General features: G+C 42.5%; 1 protein-coding gene across 1 annotated transcript in view; it reads left to right on the forward strand.

Moving 5' to 3' along the window:
- Piezo (piezo type mechanosensitive ion channel component) overlaps positions 1-17,103 on the forward strand; it is a 1,050,432-nt gene that overhangs the window by 267,358 nt on the left and 765,971 nt on the right. Inside the window, exons 13-14 of the mRNA XM_080275143.1 lie at positions 2,569-2,750; positions 15,442-15,612. Of these exons, the coding sequence (XP_080131269.1) occupies positions 2,569-2,750; positions 15,442-15,612 (353 nt within the window). The remainder of the gene's footprint in view (positions 1-2,568; positions 2,751-15,441; positions 15,613-17,103) is intronic.

Consider the following 17,103-nt stretch of genomic DNA (forward strand, 5'->3'; position numbering starts at 1 on the left):
CATAGTGAAGGCATTTTGTAAGTATTTTCTTGTAAGTGTATGTTGTAAATATTTTCTTGTAAGTGTAAGGACTATATAGTGAAGTCAAGTTGTAAATACCTTCTTGTAAGTGCCAGGAGTATATGTAATGAAGTCAAGTTGTACATGTCTTCAAGTAAGTGTAAGATAATGCATTCACAGTGAGAAAGACATGCAAATTGTGATAGATGCTGAAGTAATAAGTGATCAGAAAAGTGTACTGAACATTGCTATACCTTCCCAGCATAAATACCTGAGTATACTTTACATAGAAAATGGCTTTCTATCACATACGTGGTGAGCGTGAGAGAGCGGCTATACCTGTACATGAGTATGCAGGACTCAATAAAACTAATTTCCGAGCCTCGGTGAACGTTTTAATGGTGAAATTCGTTGTTTCCACATCAAAAGCTATCATTTTCGCCAAAAAGAAAAACAGGTTGAAAAATAGCCGGCACGCGATGGGTTAACATCGACAAAGCCTTCCGCATCTACACAGACAGGCACAGGCAAGAAATTAACAAGAGGAAGCAGGCGCTCATAACAAGTTACACATGGCGGCCTCAAGTAAGTGAAAGTGAGGAACCAGCTACATCGTCTGATCCGGTTCCTGTAGAGGAAGGAGAGGATGCAATGTCAGTAGTGTCAATATTGGACTTCGAGGGGTTTTTGGCCAAAGTGACTGAGTTAGAGGCTTGTGAGGAAGGTCCCCAAGAGGAGTGTAGTTATGAGGAGGAATGTGTTGGTGCGGCGGTTTGTGTGATGAGGGCACTCTAAGTGTGTTGCCACGCCTTGGAACCCCTGCTAGTTAAGTCCATCAGGCCTGTCGTCTACTGATTTTAAGATGACTGACCATATTTTTGTTATTTTAGCTATATCTGTTGTATATGTCTTAAAAATTTTCCCTTTATTATGTTACTAAGGTTAAAAAAATATCAAGGTTTGAGGGGGGTCCCTCCCATATGTTATTTTCCCCATAAGATTATGTATTCACAGTATGCGAAACCACAGTGCCCGAGTTCGTGGACGACCCATCCACTCGAATACTGTGTGAGCCCACTGTATTCGGTTTTTATTATAGCAAGAGAAAATCACTGCCATCTTAGATCAGAAACATACCCACCTCTACACATATGGCAGTACAAGGCTAAAAATTAGCTTTCCCACATTTTGTGAATAGTTTTCTTTTGTCTTCATGAAGTACAGTACTTTTACAGTCGACTTATTTCACATTCCTCTTTTGCCAGTAGGTCCACAGTTCGATCATTCATTTTTGAAGGCTTCAGCATGCTTGCATGTGCCAGTCTTGGTCACCTAATGGCTTCTCTCCATGCTGCTCGATCTCTGGCAGCTTCTCTGTTCAGTCACCTGAGGTCACATTCAGTGACCTCGTCCCAGGTCTTTTTCAGTCTGCGTCTTGCAACCCTATCCCTAACAGTAACACTTCTCACTTTCTGTACCAAATCATCATTCCCCATCCTCTCCACATACCTAAACGTTTTCAGTCTACCTCTCCTCATCACAGCACCAATGTGCTCCAGTCCTATCCTACCCCTCAACTCTTCCATCGTAAACGAAGCCCTTCCAGGCCTCACATTCAGGGATGCACTGCACATCCACCTAATTATTGCCAACTTTGTATTTTTGAACCTGTGAATATCCTTTTCCTTTACTGCCCAAGTCTCACTACCATACAGCATTACACTCCTAACACATGCTGCATAGAAAGATCCCTTAGCACAAAGGGAGAGTCCTCTCAGTGTCAGGAGAAGCAACAGCTCCCCGAACTTCTTCCAACCACTCCTCACTCTAGCGACAGAGCTAGCTGCAGCCCCACCTCCGGTACATAACATGCCTCCCAAATCACAAAACTCTTCCACATACTCAACAGACTCACCAGCAAGTTCAGTTCTTTCATGCCTAACAATCTCCTCCTCCTCATCCCGACACACTGTACATATGAAATCAGCATTATCTCTCAGTCTGCTTCTAATACCACAACATCTCTTATGCATCCACTTATCACAGACACTGCACAAGGTGGAATTACTTCCCATGCCATTGTGGCAGATTGCATATGGCCACTCTCCCCCCTCTTTGACAGTACCACCACCAGCCCTAGATGCCATCACTTTTGTTGTATCAGCATCTACTCTTAAGCCCTTGTGCCCCATACCATCTGTTCACTTCCTAAATCTTTCCTCTGCCTCCCCTTCATTCTCTGCAGTCAACACCAAATCATCAGCATACAACATCTCCCTCGGGAGTCCATTTCTGAAGTCATGTGAGAGGGCTTCAGGTACCATGATGAACAACAAAGGGCTCAAAACTGACCCCTGGTGCATACCAGCATTCACGGAAAACTCCTCACAGTAAATTACAGAAAAATTCTTTACTCAGATACAATTGCTACCTTTATAAGACGATTCTCAAGTTTCCTCAAATTACGAATTCCCCTTCGTAAAGAGAAAAATGTAATATATTGGAACATCCCTGTCTTTTAATGAATAATCCCTGTACTGTAATACCGCACCAATTGTATTCCACCAGAAGACCAAACTACTTCACCAGTGATGCAGCGTCTGGGACAGTGGGTGAGAGGCCTTTTGGTGAAGTTCTGGATCTGGCTGGTTGCCATCATGCTCTTCATATTTGGGATCCAGGGCTCGCAAGTTGTTATATTCAGGATCATGTACATGGTCCTCTTCCTCATATTCACCATCACCTTCCAAGTAAGCTATGGATTGTTAGGTCAAAATATAAATTCTGTTTTGTCAATATTGAACCCCTGATGTTTGTTGTAATGAACCCAGTAGCTTTTGACACAGCAGCTTATGAACTGTGCTAATCTGCATTGTTAAGGCGTCCATGACCATCTGCTTCTACTGTACTCCTAAAGTCATACATTTCTGAAAGATCTCGGAGTGTGGTAGTTGATCTATATGTTTGGTGTCACCCTAAGGTCTGTTTTAAAGTTTGGCTCTGCTTACAGATTACACAAGTAGTTTATCTTCTTTACTTGATGCACATGATGTGTCATATAATTTTTGTTAATAACATGCAATTCTGTCTTAAGATGACTAATATTAATGATATTAAGAATAAACTGGAATCCCTAGTGTTCAGTATTAAGATATGGATGTCAAAGAGAAAACTGAAACTGAATGTTGGTAAAAACAGAAATCATTATTATTCGGGGAAACAGAAGGGATGGTGACACCGATAATGCCCTGATTCTGAAGGCTGACAAGTCACAACTTTGTCCAGCCATCACTGCTAGAATTCTAGGTGTACATTTCAACTTGAAACAAAATTAAAAAGATATTAATCAAATTGTCAGAAGTAATAACTAACCCTCACTTCAGAAGCCTGTTTTCTTTAAAACATTTTCTAAGTAGACATTGCCCCTTAACATTGGTCCATACAGTGGTTTTGCCTCATGTTAATTCATGCATCTTGTTATGGATTGGCCTTCCAAATAATCTACTAAAAAAGGTTCAGTCTGTGTTGAACAGGGCAGCAAAGCTTATCTTTGGCCTTTCCCCAGGAACCCCAAATATCTTATCTCTGATTGAGTTAAAGTGGCTGCCAGTAAAAGGGAGAAGAGAGTTTAATCCATGTCTTATTACTTTCAAAGTATTTTGCTGAAGTGTTGAAACTTTCCTTGGCACACCCAGATGTGATGTTACAAAACCAAGATGATCCCATACACTATGATGAGCCAAGCGCTGTTCACCAGTCATCTTTTTCTGATCAGTCTTTTTTCCCCATACTGCCCCTATGTCATGGGGGAAAGTTATATAGGAATAAATTGCCAATAAGTCATCAGTTGTCAAGCGGGAAAAGAAATATACCTCCACTACTTATGGGAGAAAAGGGAAAATTGTCACGGACACGAGAGGGATCGACTTGTGGAATTAAAGTATGAGTTTTTACTTTGTGCCACCTTATGTCGCCGATTCTCTAAAGATGAGAACTTCATAAATTTTCTCAACAGTACATGGTGGAGACTAATCACTCACGAATGCTGAATTGTAGTAGTAGTAGTAGTTGTTCCTTAGGTAGTCTGCCCGAACAGCCCCGAGTCCCTAAGGAAGGCCACGGCTGAGATTGGGCTTTCCCACAGAGCTCTCAAGGAGTGTATGTTGTGTTGCTGGCACACGTGATTGTATGCAATGCAGTCTTCCATAATGTACTTAACAGTATGGAGTGCTGTGTTGCATCCTGGACAGGCATCAGCGATAGAGTCATCGAGCCTCTTCTGATAACTCAAGAGAGCTGGATGATGCCCACATCTCAGCCTGGCCAGGTGGACCCTATCCTCATGAGGGAGATTGGATTCAGAAAGGTGGATATCAGGAGACCGTGCATGCAGCTATGTGTTGTCTTTAAGTGATTGAATGGAGCGGCAAGTAATTTGAGTATGGTCATGCTTCTGGAAACTGGTTTGAGGTGGGTCGGGGGGAGAGATGACAGTATTTGTGTATGATATCGTGTGCTGGGTGTTGTTTTGATGTTCCTTGGTGTGTATGGATGTGCTGCCATTTTGTGTAATGGATGGTGTGGGTTTGTGGAGGCTGCAGTGAGAATTTGTGTGCCTCTCATGTCTAGATTATCCTTGACATTGAGGACTTTGGTTTCTTGGTGTAGGTGGTCTGTGGGTGTAGTAGCTGTGCAGCGTTTTGTTTCGTTTTTAAAGGCTCCAACATGCTTGCATGCGTCGGCTTTGGTCACCTAATTGTGGCTCTTCATGCTGGACGATCCACTGCAGCCTCCCTGTTCAGTCCCTTAACCCTGAGGTCACACTTAATGACCTCATCCCATGTCTTTCTCAGTCTACCCCTCATAACCCCACCCCCAGTATTAACACTTCTCACCTTCCTCACCCAATTATCATCCCCCATCCTCTCCACATGTCCAAACCATCTCAATCTACCTCTCCTCATCACAACACCAATACACTCCAGTCCCATCCTACCTCTCAACTCTTCCATCATAAACCCAGCCCCCCCCAGACCTTGCACGCTGGGACGCACTGCACATCCACCTAATCATTGTCATTTCTGTACGTCTGAGCCAGCGAATATCCTCCTCCTTTATCCCCAGGTCTCATGGTACTACCATACAGCATTACACTCCTAACATGTGTTGCTTACAAGGACCCCTTAGCATGTAGGGAGAATCCTCTCAATATCAGGAGAGGCAAGAACTCCCTTAACTTCTTCCGACCACTTCTCACCATAGCCACAGAGCTAGCTCCAGCCCCATCACCAGCACACAGCATGTCTCCCAAATAACAAAACTCTTCCACACTGAAGAGATTCACCAGCAAGTTCAATCCTTTCACGCCTGACAATTTCCACCTGCTCTCCCCGACACGCCGTACACATAAAATCAGCATTATCTCGCAGTCTACCTCTGATACCACTACATCTCATGTGCACCCATTTATCACAAACACCGCACAAGATGGAATTACTTCCCACGACCTTGTGGCAAACTGCACACGGCCACTCTTCGTCTTCTTTGACAGTACTGCCACCAACCCTAGATATCATCACTTTTGTTTTATCTGCATTTACCCTTAATCCATTGTGCCTCATAACATCTCTCCACTTCCTAAACCTTTCCTCCGCCTCCCTTTCGTTCTCTGCAATCAACACCAAATCATTATCATACAACATCTCCCACAGGAGTCCGTTTCTAAAGTCATGTGAGAGGGCATCAAGTACCATGATAAACAATATGAGACTCAGAACTGACCCCCGATGCCCACCAACATTCACGGAAGACTCATCACTCAAATCTCCATTCACACTTACCTGGGTGCGAGCACCCACATACATAGCCATAACCACTCTAACCAGCCACTCCTCCAAGCCAAGCTTTCTCATTGCCCACTTCACCACCTCTCTAGGGACTCTGTCAAAGGCCTTTTCCATCCATCCATCCATCATCCAATCCTGCGTTGCCCCATGAGGAGCGTAGGAGCCCGGGGCTAGGCAGTTGGTCCTGACATTTAAGATGAGAGTGACCAACCTCACTTATCCCTGAGTGGTATATATAATGTGAACAATAAACCCCAACCACCCTTTTGATATAAACCTTCACTGGCTCAATCCTATTGGAGCACAATAATTAACCATTAAATCACCAGGTGCCAAAAATTTGGTTATATAAATGGTTTCCTGGTGTACAGGAAACCATTTGGCTTGTCACTCAGTGTAGAGTCACCCATAGGCAGAAGGAAGAGGAAAGAATGAAGGAATTCCAGATCAACAAAAACAAAATACAGATCCCTTCTCCTACCAATATATTTTTCCTGAAGCTGTCGAACAATGAATATGGCATCAGTGGTCCCCCTACCTGGCATAAACCGTAATTGCATCTCATCAATATTCACACTTTCTCTAATCATACCTTCTAAAACTCTCTCCATTATCTTCATTTTCTGATCTAAAAGCTTTATACCTCTATAATTTCTTCTTTCCAGGGCATCACCCTTCCCCGTATACACATTTACCATTACACTCTTCAGCCAATCATCTGGGACAGCACACTCATAAATAATCATATTTATCAGGTCAGTGACTAACCTCACCCCTGTATCTCCTGTGATTATTTTTAGGACCTTGTTCTATATGGTCCATAGAGTGTTGTAGCATGTTTTAGTGAGGTTAGAAGCCCAAGCGGGGCTTGCATAATTCATAATCACTGAACGTATATATTATTTGTATACTGTGGTGGTGGTTTCTTTGTTGTGTCCAAATGTTGTATGGGCAAGTGACGTTAAGGCATTGAGTCTTGGTGTTAATTTGTCTTTAGTGTTTGTGATGTGTTGTTTAAATGACACTGATGTATGTTACATCAAGGATTTTGGATGTGTGCATGTGTGTGGTGGGGGAATGTTGTTTATGGTGAGGTGTGGATTGTGACTGTGTTCTGCAGTCCAGCTTGTAAGAAGAGTCACTGTAGATTTGGCTGGGGCTATTTTGAGCCTGTTTGTGGTGAACCATTCGTGTAGTGTGTTGAGGTGAGGTTGAATGATGTGTGCAGCTGTGTTTGCGTTTTGGTGCTTACGTGTAAGTGTTATATCATTGCATAGGAAGCTATGTGTATCTGTGGTGTGTGGGGTGTGGGTACGTTGTGCATGTATAGGTTAAAGAGTGTAGGGGACAAAACAGATCCTTGGGGGACGCCGTTTGTGAAGTTTCTGATGTTAGAAGACTGACCGGCAAATGTTATGTGTGCACATCTGCCTGCTAAGGAGTTTGCCAGCCATCTTTTTGTGTTATTGTGCATGTTTGTGTTGAGTATTTTGTTTGTGAGGTCGTGGCGGGGGATGGCATCAAAAGCTTTGCTAATGTCTAGTGTGATTAGGATTGTTCTGTGTGGTGGCCTAGCTGAATTCATGCCATCGAAAACTCTCTGTGTAAGGTCTGTAAGAAGGGTGTGTGTGGAGTGTAGTGGCCTAAAGCCATGTTGTGAATGGGCAAGGGGAATGTGAGGTGTGACTGTAGTTGCGGCACACGAGTCTGAGGTTGTAATTATCGTACCCTGGCAACTTACCATTCAAAAGTGCATCCGATTTTGTTTCATATTATACACGAATATCATTATACACGAACATATTATACACGAATCACAAGAGTCTCATATTATACATGAAATCAGACGCACTTTTGAATGGTAGTTGCCAGAGCACGATAATAACAACCTCAGAGTCGCGTGCCACGACCATAGTTGTAGTACCAGTCGTTCAGTGACTTTAGAGGGAGTGCAGAGGAGTGTGATGGGGCGGTGTGAGGAGGGTAATGTGGGGTCTTTGTTGGGTTTAGGAATAGTGATGATATTGCCATGCTTCCAGATGTTGGGTATTATGTTCTGTGCATAGCTGTAGTTTGATATGTTAGTGAGTGCTTGTATGCCTTGTGGTTCTAGGTGTTTAAGGTGAATGTTGCTCATGTTGTCTGGTCCACAGGCAGATAAGTGCTTGAGGTTGTTAATGATGTGCTTCGTCTGGTTGTAAGTGAAAGGTGTGTAGTCTGGGTATGTGGGGAACTGTCTCTTACGTCGGATGATACGTCGGTCTTTGGGATGGGATTTTAGATGGCTGACTTGTGAAAAGTGATTGATGAGAGTGTTTGCTTGTTGTTTGTTTGAGGGTATGGTGTCTGTTGTTGTGATGGCAGCGTGTGATTGTGTGGTGTTGCTGTTGGAAAGTGTGATGCTGTTTAGTGTTTTGTAAAGTTTGCTGATGTTTGTTTTGTGGTCAAGTGTTTGGAGGTAATTTTTCCAGTTTAGCATTTGCTGTTCTGATATTGTTTATTTGAGTGTTTAGTTCTTGTATTTGTTGTATGGTGTCTTGTGTATGGGGTGTTGGGGAGTGTCGCAGTGTGTCCTGTTGTCTGATGAGGCCTTGAATTTCTGGTGTGAAGTTGGGGTTGTGTCTCTTCCTGTTGCCTCTAGGGATGTGTCTTTTGTCTGCGTTTTGTATAACTGTATTGAAAGTTTGCACAGCGGTGTTGATGTTTGTGATGGGTGTACTGTTTAGTGTTTTGAGATGTTGTTCTGTTTCATTTACAAAGGCCTCCCAGTTGGCTCCCTTATAATTAGTGTATGTGTGTTTGTGGCCAGCTGGGGTGATTCTGGTTTTGGTAGTGATGATTGGGAGGTGATCAGAACCTAGGGTTTTGACACTCTCCATGATGTAGTGGGAGCGAGGTTTGGGGAGCAGAAGGTGATGTCTGGAGATGATGGGAGGAAGAGGGCTTGGTGTGGGATATGGGTATGTTGGTCTAGACTGTTTAGTATGAAAAGGTGGTCTGTCTGGGATTGTAGTACCAGCCCTCTGTCTATGTCAGGGTTGTTGACATGCCAGGCCGACGACTTGGCATTGAAATCACCACTCAGGATGATGTTGGGTATGTTAGTGATGTGGTGTATCTGTGGAGAGTAATTGTGTGGTACTGTGGGGGACGATTGGGGGGGAATGTATGTGTTACCGATTGTTATGTGTGATTTGTTGCCAGTGCATAATTTAATTGATTGTATTTCTGTTGTGGTGTCACGTGGGGGGAGAAGGGACTTTGTGTGTGCACAGGTATCTGCAAAGTTGATGGATTTGTGTACCAGGGTGATGAGTCCACCGCCACCGCCTTTGGCCCGGACTTGTCGAATGGTGGTGAAGTTATGAAATGTCGTGGTGTAGTGGTATGCTGCCTGGCTCTCACCTGAGAGTCCCGGGTTCGATTCCCGGCATATTGGTAATTTCTCTGATGATTTTTTCCTGTGTAATAATACAGGTTCTCTCTTCAGATAGGTAGATTGTTGTTATTATCATTATCCTATGCTCCTTGTGGAGCAACATAGGATTGGATGATGGATGGATGGATTATCATCATTATTATTATTATTATTATTATTATTATTATTATTATTATTATCATCATCATCATCATCATCATCATCATCGTCATCGTCATCGTCATCGTCGTCAATCATCATCAATCATCATCATCATCATCATCATTGTTGTTGTCGTCGTAGTCATCATCATCATCTAATCCAGTGTTTCCCCATGGGGAGCATAGGAGCCCGGGGCTAGGCAAGTTGGTCCTGACATTTAATCCGTGGATTGCGCAATTACGGTAACTTTTTTTTATCCCACCCCTTCGTGCGTAAAAAATTAAAAAGAAAAAAAAAAAGTCTTTGTTTATTATAAACTTGAAGATGAAAATCCAGGGCATCATCTGGTGAAGAAAAAAAAATCTCTCTCTCCTCATCTTTGCGTAGCGCCATGCATAAGTTTGCGGAGGGGAGGAGTAGTTAGTGGTGATGCACGGCCAGCACACCCTGAGCTGTGGCTCGCAATCCACGGGTTGAGATGAGAGTGACCAGGCACACTCATCCCTGAGTGGCATTACGTGAGCAGTAAACCTCAACCACGCCTTGGATATAAAGCTACACAAACTCAACCCGATTGGAGCACCCTAAGTACCTACTAAACCATCAGGTGCCATAATTTGGTTTTATGGTTACCACCCAGCATAATAAATGGTTTCCTGGTGTACAGGATACCATTCGGCTTGTCTCTCAGTATAGAGTCACCCATGGGCAGAAGGAAGAGAAAAGAATGAAGGAAGGAAAGACAAGAGGATGGAAGGAAAGAAGGAAGGAAGAGAGAAAAAGAAAGGCACCCGAGAGCAACACTACATCGAGTGAATGAATTATTATTATTATTCATTCATTCACTCATTCATTCATTCATTCATTCATTCATCTAATCCTTTGTTGTCCCATGAAGAGCATAGGAGCCTGGGGCAAGGCAAGTTGGTACTGACATTCAAGATAAGAGTGACCAGCCAGACTTATCCCTGAGTGGCATTATGTGAGCAATAAACCCCAATCACCCCTTGGATATAAACATGCACAGGCTGAGTCTGATTGTCTATCTATCTATCTATTGCCAGATGCCTTAATCCCGTTCGGGGTGGCCACAAACAAATAGCCTCCATCTCGCCCTGTCCCTCGCCATTTCACTGCCCTGCTCCCAACTCACAGCCCCCTCTCTCATATACTTCTCCATTCCATCCCTCCATCTCATCCTTGGCCTCCCCCTCCCTCTCCCCCCCTCCACCTCACTCACATACACTCTCCTCGTCAGTCACTCACCGTCCATCCTCTCCACACGGCGTAACCACTTCAGTGTGTTCCTCCTCATGCTTCCTGTCACATCCACATCCACACCAGAATGCTCCTTTATATCCTCATTTGTCAGCCTGTCTCTCCATGTGACTCCACGGGCTCCTCTTAAATAACTCATTTCCACTGCTCTCACCTTTGACTTCTGTCCCTCCAACAGTGTCCAAGCTTCACTTCCATACATTAGAGTTGGTATCACAATACTGTCATGTAGTAACTTTTTCACTTCCATGCTCACTTCCCTGTTTCTTATCAATGCATTCAAGGAACCAGCAACCTTTCTTCCTTGTTGTACCCTATCAAGCACTTCACCCTCCAAACTTCCATCCTTACTCATCACACTCCCCAAGTACTTAAACTTACTCACATTTTCCATTTCTTCACCATCCAGCCTCACTGTACATTCACTGACTTCATTCACCATCCAACCTCACTGTACATTCACTGACTTCATCTCTCTCAAAGACCATCTCTTTACTCTTCCCTACGTTCACCTTTAGATTCCGTTTCTTACACACTCTCCCAAACATCCACCAAGCCTTGCAGCTCCCCTTCATCTTCACTTAACAACACAGTATCATCTGCAAACAACAGTACAGGTAGTTTCCAAACACTGCCCTCTGTCACTAGGGCCAAACCAACATCCACTGCCCTACCTTGTATCTCTTTTATTACCCCATCCATGTACAGATTGAACAACCATGGAGACGTGACACATCACTGTTTCAACCCAACCTTCAAAGAGAAAAATTCACTCAGTTCACCATCCACATGCACTGCAGCCATAGCACCCTCATACATACTCTTCACAGCATTCAACAGCTTCCCATCTACTCCATATGTTCTTAATACTTTCCACAATCCTTGTCTATCCACCCTGTCATATGCTTTCTCCAAATCCATGAAGGCCGCATACAACTTCTTTCCCTTCTCTAGAAATTTTTCCACTAAAGATCTAAAAATGAATATATGATCTACACAACCTCTTCCCTTCCTAAAGCCTCTCTGTTCTTCTCCAACTAATTCCTCTGTTATTTCCCTAACTCTGTCAATAAATATCCTACCATACACTTATCCTATTACACTAAGAAGACAAATGCCCCTATGAATACCACACACTTCTTTTTCCCGTTTTCCTTTCTCCAAGGGAATAATTATACCTGGTTTCCAATCCTCCGGGACTCTACCTTCCTCCCAGGTCAATCTGCACATCTTCCACTTCCGTTCCATTACTATCTCTCCCCCAGGCTTCAGCATTTCACCACACACTCCATCAATTCCTGGGGCTTTCCCCAATTTGACTTGCTTCATTGCTTCCACAATTTCTATCCTACTGATTTCTTCCTGTCTTCTCACGTCCCTCCTTCTCCCAGCCATTCCCCAGCCACTTATACTTGCATTACTTCCATTCTTTATGTTCAACAATTCCTTGAAGTGTTCTCTCCATCTGCTCACTATTTCTCCCTTCTCCATTAGTATTCTACCATTTTTATCTTTCACCCCCCTACTAACTTCATTGCCACCCTTCCTTACTCTCTTTACCTCTTTCAAGAACGTTTTCTTACAGTCCCTCCACTTTACACTCAAATTCCTTCCAAATTCCTCATCCACTCTCTTCTTACTCTCTTACTAATCTTTTCACCTCCCTCTTCCTTTCTACATATAACTCTTTCTTCTGCCTCTCAACTTCTTCCACGCCCCTATTTCTCATCCATTCATTATATGCTTTCTTCTTTTGCACCACAGCCTGTCTCATCTTTTCATTCAACCATGCCGTTCCTTTCACCCCCTTCCATCTTCTCTTCACCCCACACACCACATCATATGCTGCACATATTTCTACTAGGAATATCTTGCACACACCTTCCACATCCCCCATCTGCTCCAATTCATATTTACCCAGTCGTTCCTCCACTTCTCTCTTATATTCTGCCTTTTTCTCATCCTCTTGTAACCTTTCCACTCTCCTTGCAACTACTCCTTCCTCCCGTCCTTCTTTTCTCCATTTTACTTAGATCTTGATTCTGGCCACCACCAAGTAGTGGTCAGAAAGTCCACTCCCCTAGCCTCTATATGCTCTTGCATCCATTACACATCTTCGCATCCTTTCATCCACACACACATAATCAGTCATTGCCTTCCTTTCATTCAGTTCACCACCCACCCTTCTCATCACATGTGATGTATACCTGTGGATAATTTTGTGCCTGAAGAGGGTATTGGCTATCACCAACCCCCTCCCGGCACAAATGTCCAATAACACACTGCCATTCTCATCTGTTTCAGCAGGCACACCCTACTCACCAACTATTCAATCCACCTTCACATTCTCTACTTTACCATTCATATCACCAATCTAAAACACTCTCTCATTCCTTCCAAACTTTTCCATGCACACTTCCACATTTGTCCAGAACCCTTCTCTCACTCTGCTTGCATGATCTTGCGTTGGTGCATACACGCACACAATCGCCCACATTTGTATTCCAACTTTCAATCTTACCCACACAATCCTTGAGCCAACTGATCCATATGCTCTTATGTTCTTCTTCCATCTTTTACTCACAACAATACACACTCCTTCTTTTGCCCCCTCATTGTCACGTACTCCAGCACATACTCCATTCATACTCCGATTCTCTCACACTCTCAATTCACCATTTAGTTTCAGTTACTCCACATACATCCACTTTCGCACCATCAAGCACCTGGACGATCTCTCTCTCTCTCACCTCATCATTCACACCCCTTACATTCCATGTTGCGATCCATACCATGTCCTTTGTCTGGTCCTCGGTCGTCATCTTTTGGTCAGTCCTTGTCCAAGGCTTCTTGTTCGTCTTTTTAGTTAGCTGTTTTCCGGAGAGGGGCGCTGACCCTCCACCAACCCTTTTAGTCGCCTCATACGACAAGCAGGGGTACTGGGGGAGTATTCTTGAAAACCCCCCTACCCCCAGGAGTCTGATTGGAGTTCCATAGTTACCCACTAAACCAGCAGGTGCCATAATTTGGTTTTATGGTTACCACCCAGCATAATGAATGGTTTCCTGGTGTACAGGAAATCATTTGGCTTTTCACTCAGTGTAGAGTCACCTGTAGATGGAAAGAAGAGGAAAGAATGAAGGAAAAAAAAAGGCAGAAGAGGAAGGAAGAAAGGAAAAGGCAGTCACTGAGAGCAACATTACTTATTATATTTATATGTGGACTGTGTAGACTGGATTTGTTAAGAAATTTTGTGATTCATGGAAATTGTTGGGTTAGGAAGCTGATTGCATGGAGAGTTGAGGAGAGTGTTCCTATGATATGGCTGTGTGGAGAGAAAGGAAATAAGTATGGTAGTTGTTGTTGCTGTTGGTGGTGTTATTGTTAAACAACCTCAATCTGTCTGGCTGAGCAGACCCATCATCCACAGGCAAGCAACAAGCCATACAGGGCTGTCCTGTGCTGGGGAGTAATGCTCCTTTATGGCTGACCGTGCATCACTTCAGCGACGCTCGGGGAGTAGTGTGAAGGTTTGGTTCTTGGATGTTCACACATTTGCGTCTCTCCGGCCAGTTAAGAGGGGCACCATAGCAGGCTCTGCTTCACCCTGTAATTTGACAATATCGTTACCACCAACATTGTAAATGGGTTTGTGAGTTCCAAGAAACCGATAGGCTTGTTGCTGAGTGTAGAGTCACCTGAAGTGGAAAGAAGTGTAATAAAAAGTAACAGGAAGGAAAGGGTGAAGTAGAAAGGCAGACACAGAGATAAAATGAGAATGGGAAAGGAAGAAGAAGGTAGTACTACATCAAGTGAGTGGAGGATGTTCACCACCACCTATCATGCCTAAGATGGCAAAGAAGGTATATGAGAGTAAATTTGAATATGGGAAGAAAATTAATTTACATGTATATGGTAAATGAATGTGCAAGAGATACAGTGAGGAAGTTGTGAAAGCAAAGTGAATATGACAAAGAACAAAAAAAAGGTAGATGAAGAATATATGCTGATGTTCATGACAAGAATTGCATTTCTGTTGTAAATTGGTTGTAAGAAAAAAGATAACCAAAGTATAGCAGTCTTTTTCAGTGGAACAAAAATTTTGATGGCTTGAGTGATGTGTGTATTATTTCATTGGCCTTTGTGTTCTTTGGTCTCATACTTTTTTGCTTTGTCTTTGATATATTTGAAAATCTTATTCACTCCATTTCTTAGTGAAAAGTAGTTAAGTATAGCTTTATTGGCCTGTAGCAGCCTATGTTGTATAATAAATTTTACCCTGCTAGCCAGCCATCTAGAGAGTGCTCAGAAGAGGTCATAGATGGACAGAGTTGCCTAAAGCCCTGGCTCCTCCAAGTCAAGAAGAATTTAAGGAGAAACAGTACTTTCTTTGTGATAGCCACTGGGCACAATGCAACTATTGTAGCCCTTGGTCTCTTCCCCTCTATAGTCATACCACAAGGCAGGGGAGGGAAGGGAGAGTTTCAGTTTAATTTCCAGTTGAGCACAGTTGAACAGACCTGACTTTGCTTAAAAGAAAACCCTCACTCTCTGCTTTGTGTGTGCAATTGTGCAATGTGAGGGTGAAGGTGTAGGCTACAACCTGCTTCCCAAATGATGCCAACAGAGATTAATATATATATATTTTTGTGTATATGTTCTTGTTATTATAGTAATGACATCTAATTTAGCCATCCCAATAAACCAGAGTTGCCTAATCTCCAACTTTCTTTTCAGCTCTCATATTCTGCATGGCGAAGTTTCCTGTATGGGTTCTGGCTGACAGTGATAGTGTACCAGATGGTAGTACTGGTTTTGACTTACACTTACCAATTTGACAACTTTATTCAGTACTGGGAGAACTACACTTATATTCCTGAAGATCTGCAGAATGACATGGGACTGGAGGTAATAATGTATTTGCATTTTAATTTTTCTTATACAACTTGAGGTTAGAGAATAATCAGTATCTATTTATGTTCATGTTTTTCTTGGCACTTATTTTGACTAACAGCTATATAGTGAAGAGTGTTAAGAGAAATGTTTAATGTCTTCAGCACAGTCATGTAATTTTTTGCTTTAATCTTGTTACCTCCAGTTAATATTATCCACTTTGAAGGAGAGTTGTGTATGTGAAAGGGTCAGTGAAGGCTATATCTAGCCAGGGCAATTGCAAAAGTCTCCTCCAGGGTGAATAAAATGATATGGAGACTCTGAGAATAAACTAATAATTACATCACCAGATTCAACGGGAAAATCGGGAGTTAATGTATTAGAAAGAAGTACTATCAGGATAGTATGTCATTTGTTTTCTGATGTTTGCATAGCGTAGAGCTGCTCCCAGAATCAGTACTTTGGTGAATACGTAGTATATATATATATATATATATATATATATATATACAGTAAACTTGCCCCGAACACGTTCTCGCCGAACGCGCTCGCACTTATACGCGGTTAGTGCTGGGATACGTATAAGACAACGTAAGATTAAAGAACCATTACGAAAACTATGAATTTATGCAAGAGAGGCCTTTGAAAGGCCAAATCCTCAATCATCAGCTCAGCACGCACGGTTTGTTTTGATCATGTGATGTGATTTGCTGTACTGCTTTTCCACAGTACTGTATTTGTAAGTTAAATATATACAGTACTGTTCTGGTAAGTTTATGTGCAAGTTAAAGTACTATTAAATAATGTTCAAGCAAGAAATAGTCTTATAACCAGTTTATCTGATAGGCGTCGGAATAGTACCTTTTTTATTTGTTTGTTAAATATTTGCTGTACTGCTCTTCCACAGTACTGTATTTGTAAGTTAAATATTTATTATTCTGGTATGCACTTGTAAGTTAAAGCACTTAAAGAAAGTTAAAGCATTGAATAAAGCTTTGTAACCAGTTAACCTGATTTATATGATTACCCACGATCAGTGGGTTCCGAGACAATTCGCCGTCATGTTAATTCCGCATCAAAACATGGACGATTCCCCGTCAGGACAATTCGCACCCTGGATGATTCCCCGTCATTCTATAAATATACTTATATTAATTAATCAATACTTTTATAAATATACTTATTATTAATTAATCAATACTTTAATAACTATATTTCAGGGGGATCCATCAAAGTCTATGTTGTCTTGTTATTGTTATGACAGCGAACTGGCTTGACAGCGAATAGTCCTGAAACCATTTTGCTCCCTAGGTCCCCTAAACGTGGTATTTTGCTGTTATATGCCGTTGGTAATCAATATGAAGCACTTTAAGTGGTTAGAAGGTTTTTTTAATGTTATGACTTACAAATACAGTACTGCACAGCAAAACTTCAACATACAAATACGTAAACACAAGGCAACATTCCGACACCGATTGGTTTTGGCATCGGAATGTTGCCTTGTGT

This window comes from Coenobita brevimanus, chromosome 60 (genome assembly GCF_032717465.1).
Source record: "Coenobita brevimanus isolate Jiangsu-jjx chromosome 60, ASM3271746v2, whole genome shotgun sequence".
NCBI classification, from domain to species: domain Eukaryota; kingdom Metazoa; phylum Arthropoda; class Malacostraca; order Decapoda; family Coenobitidae; genus Coenobita; species Coenobita brevimanus.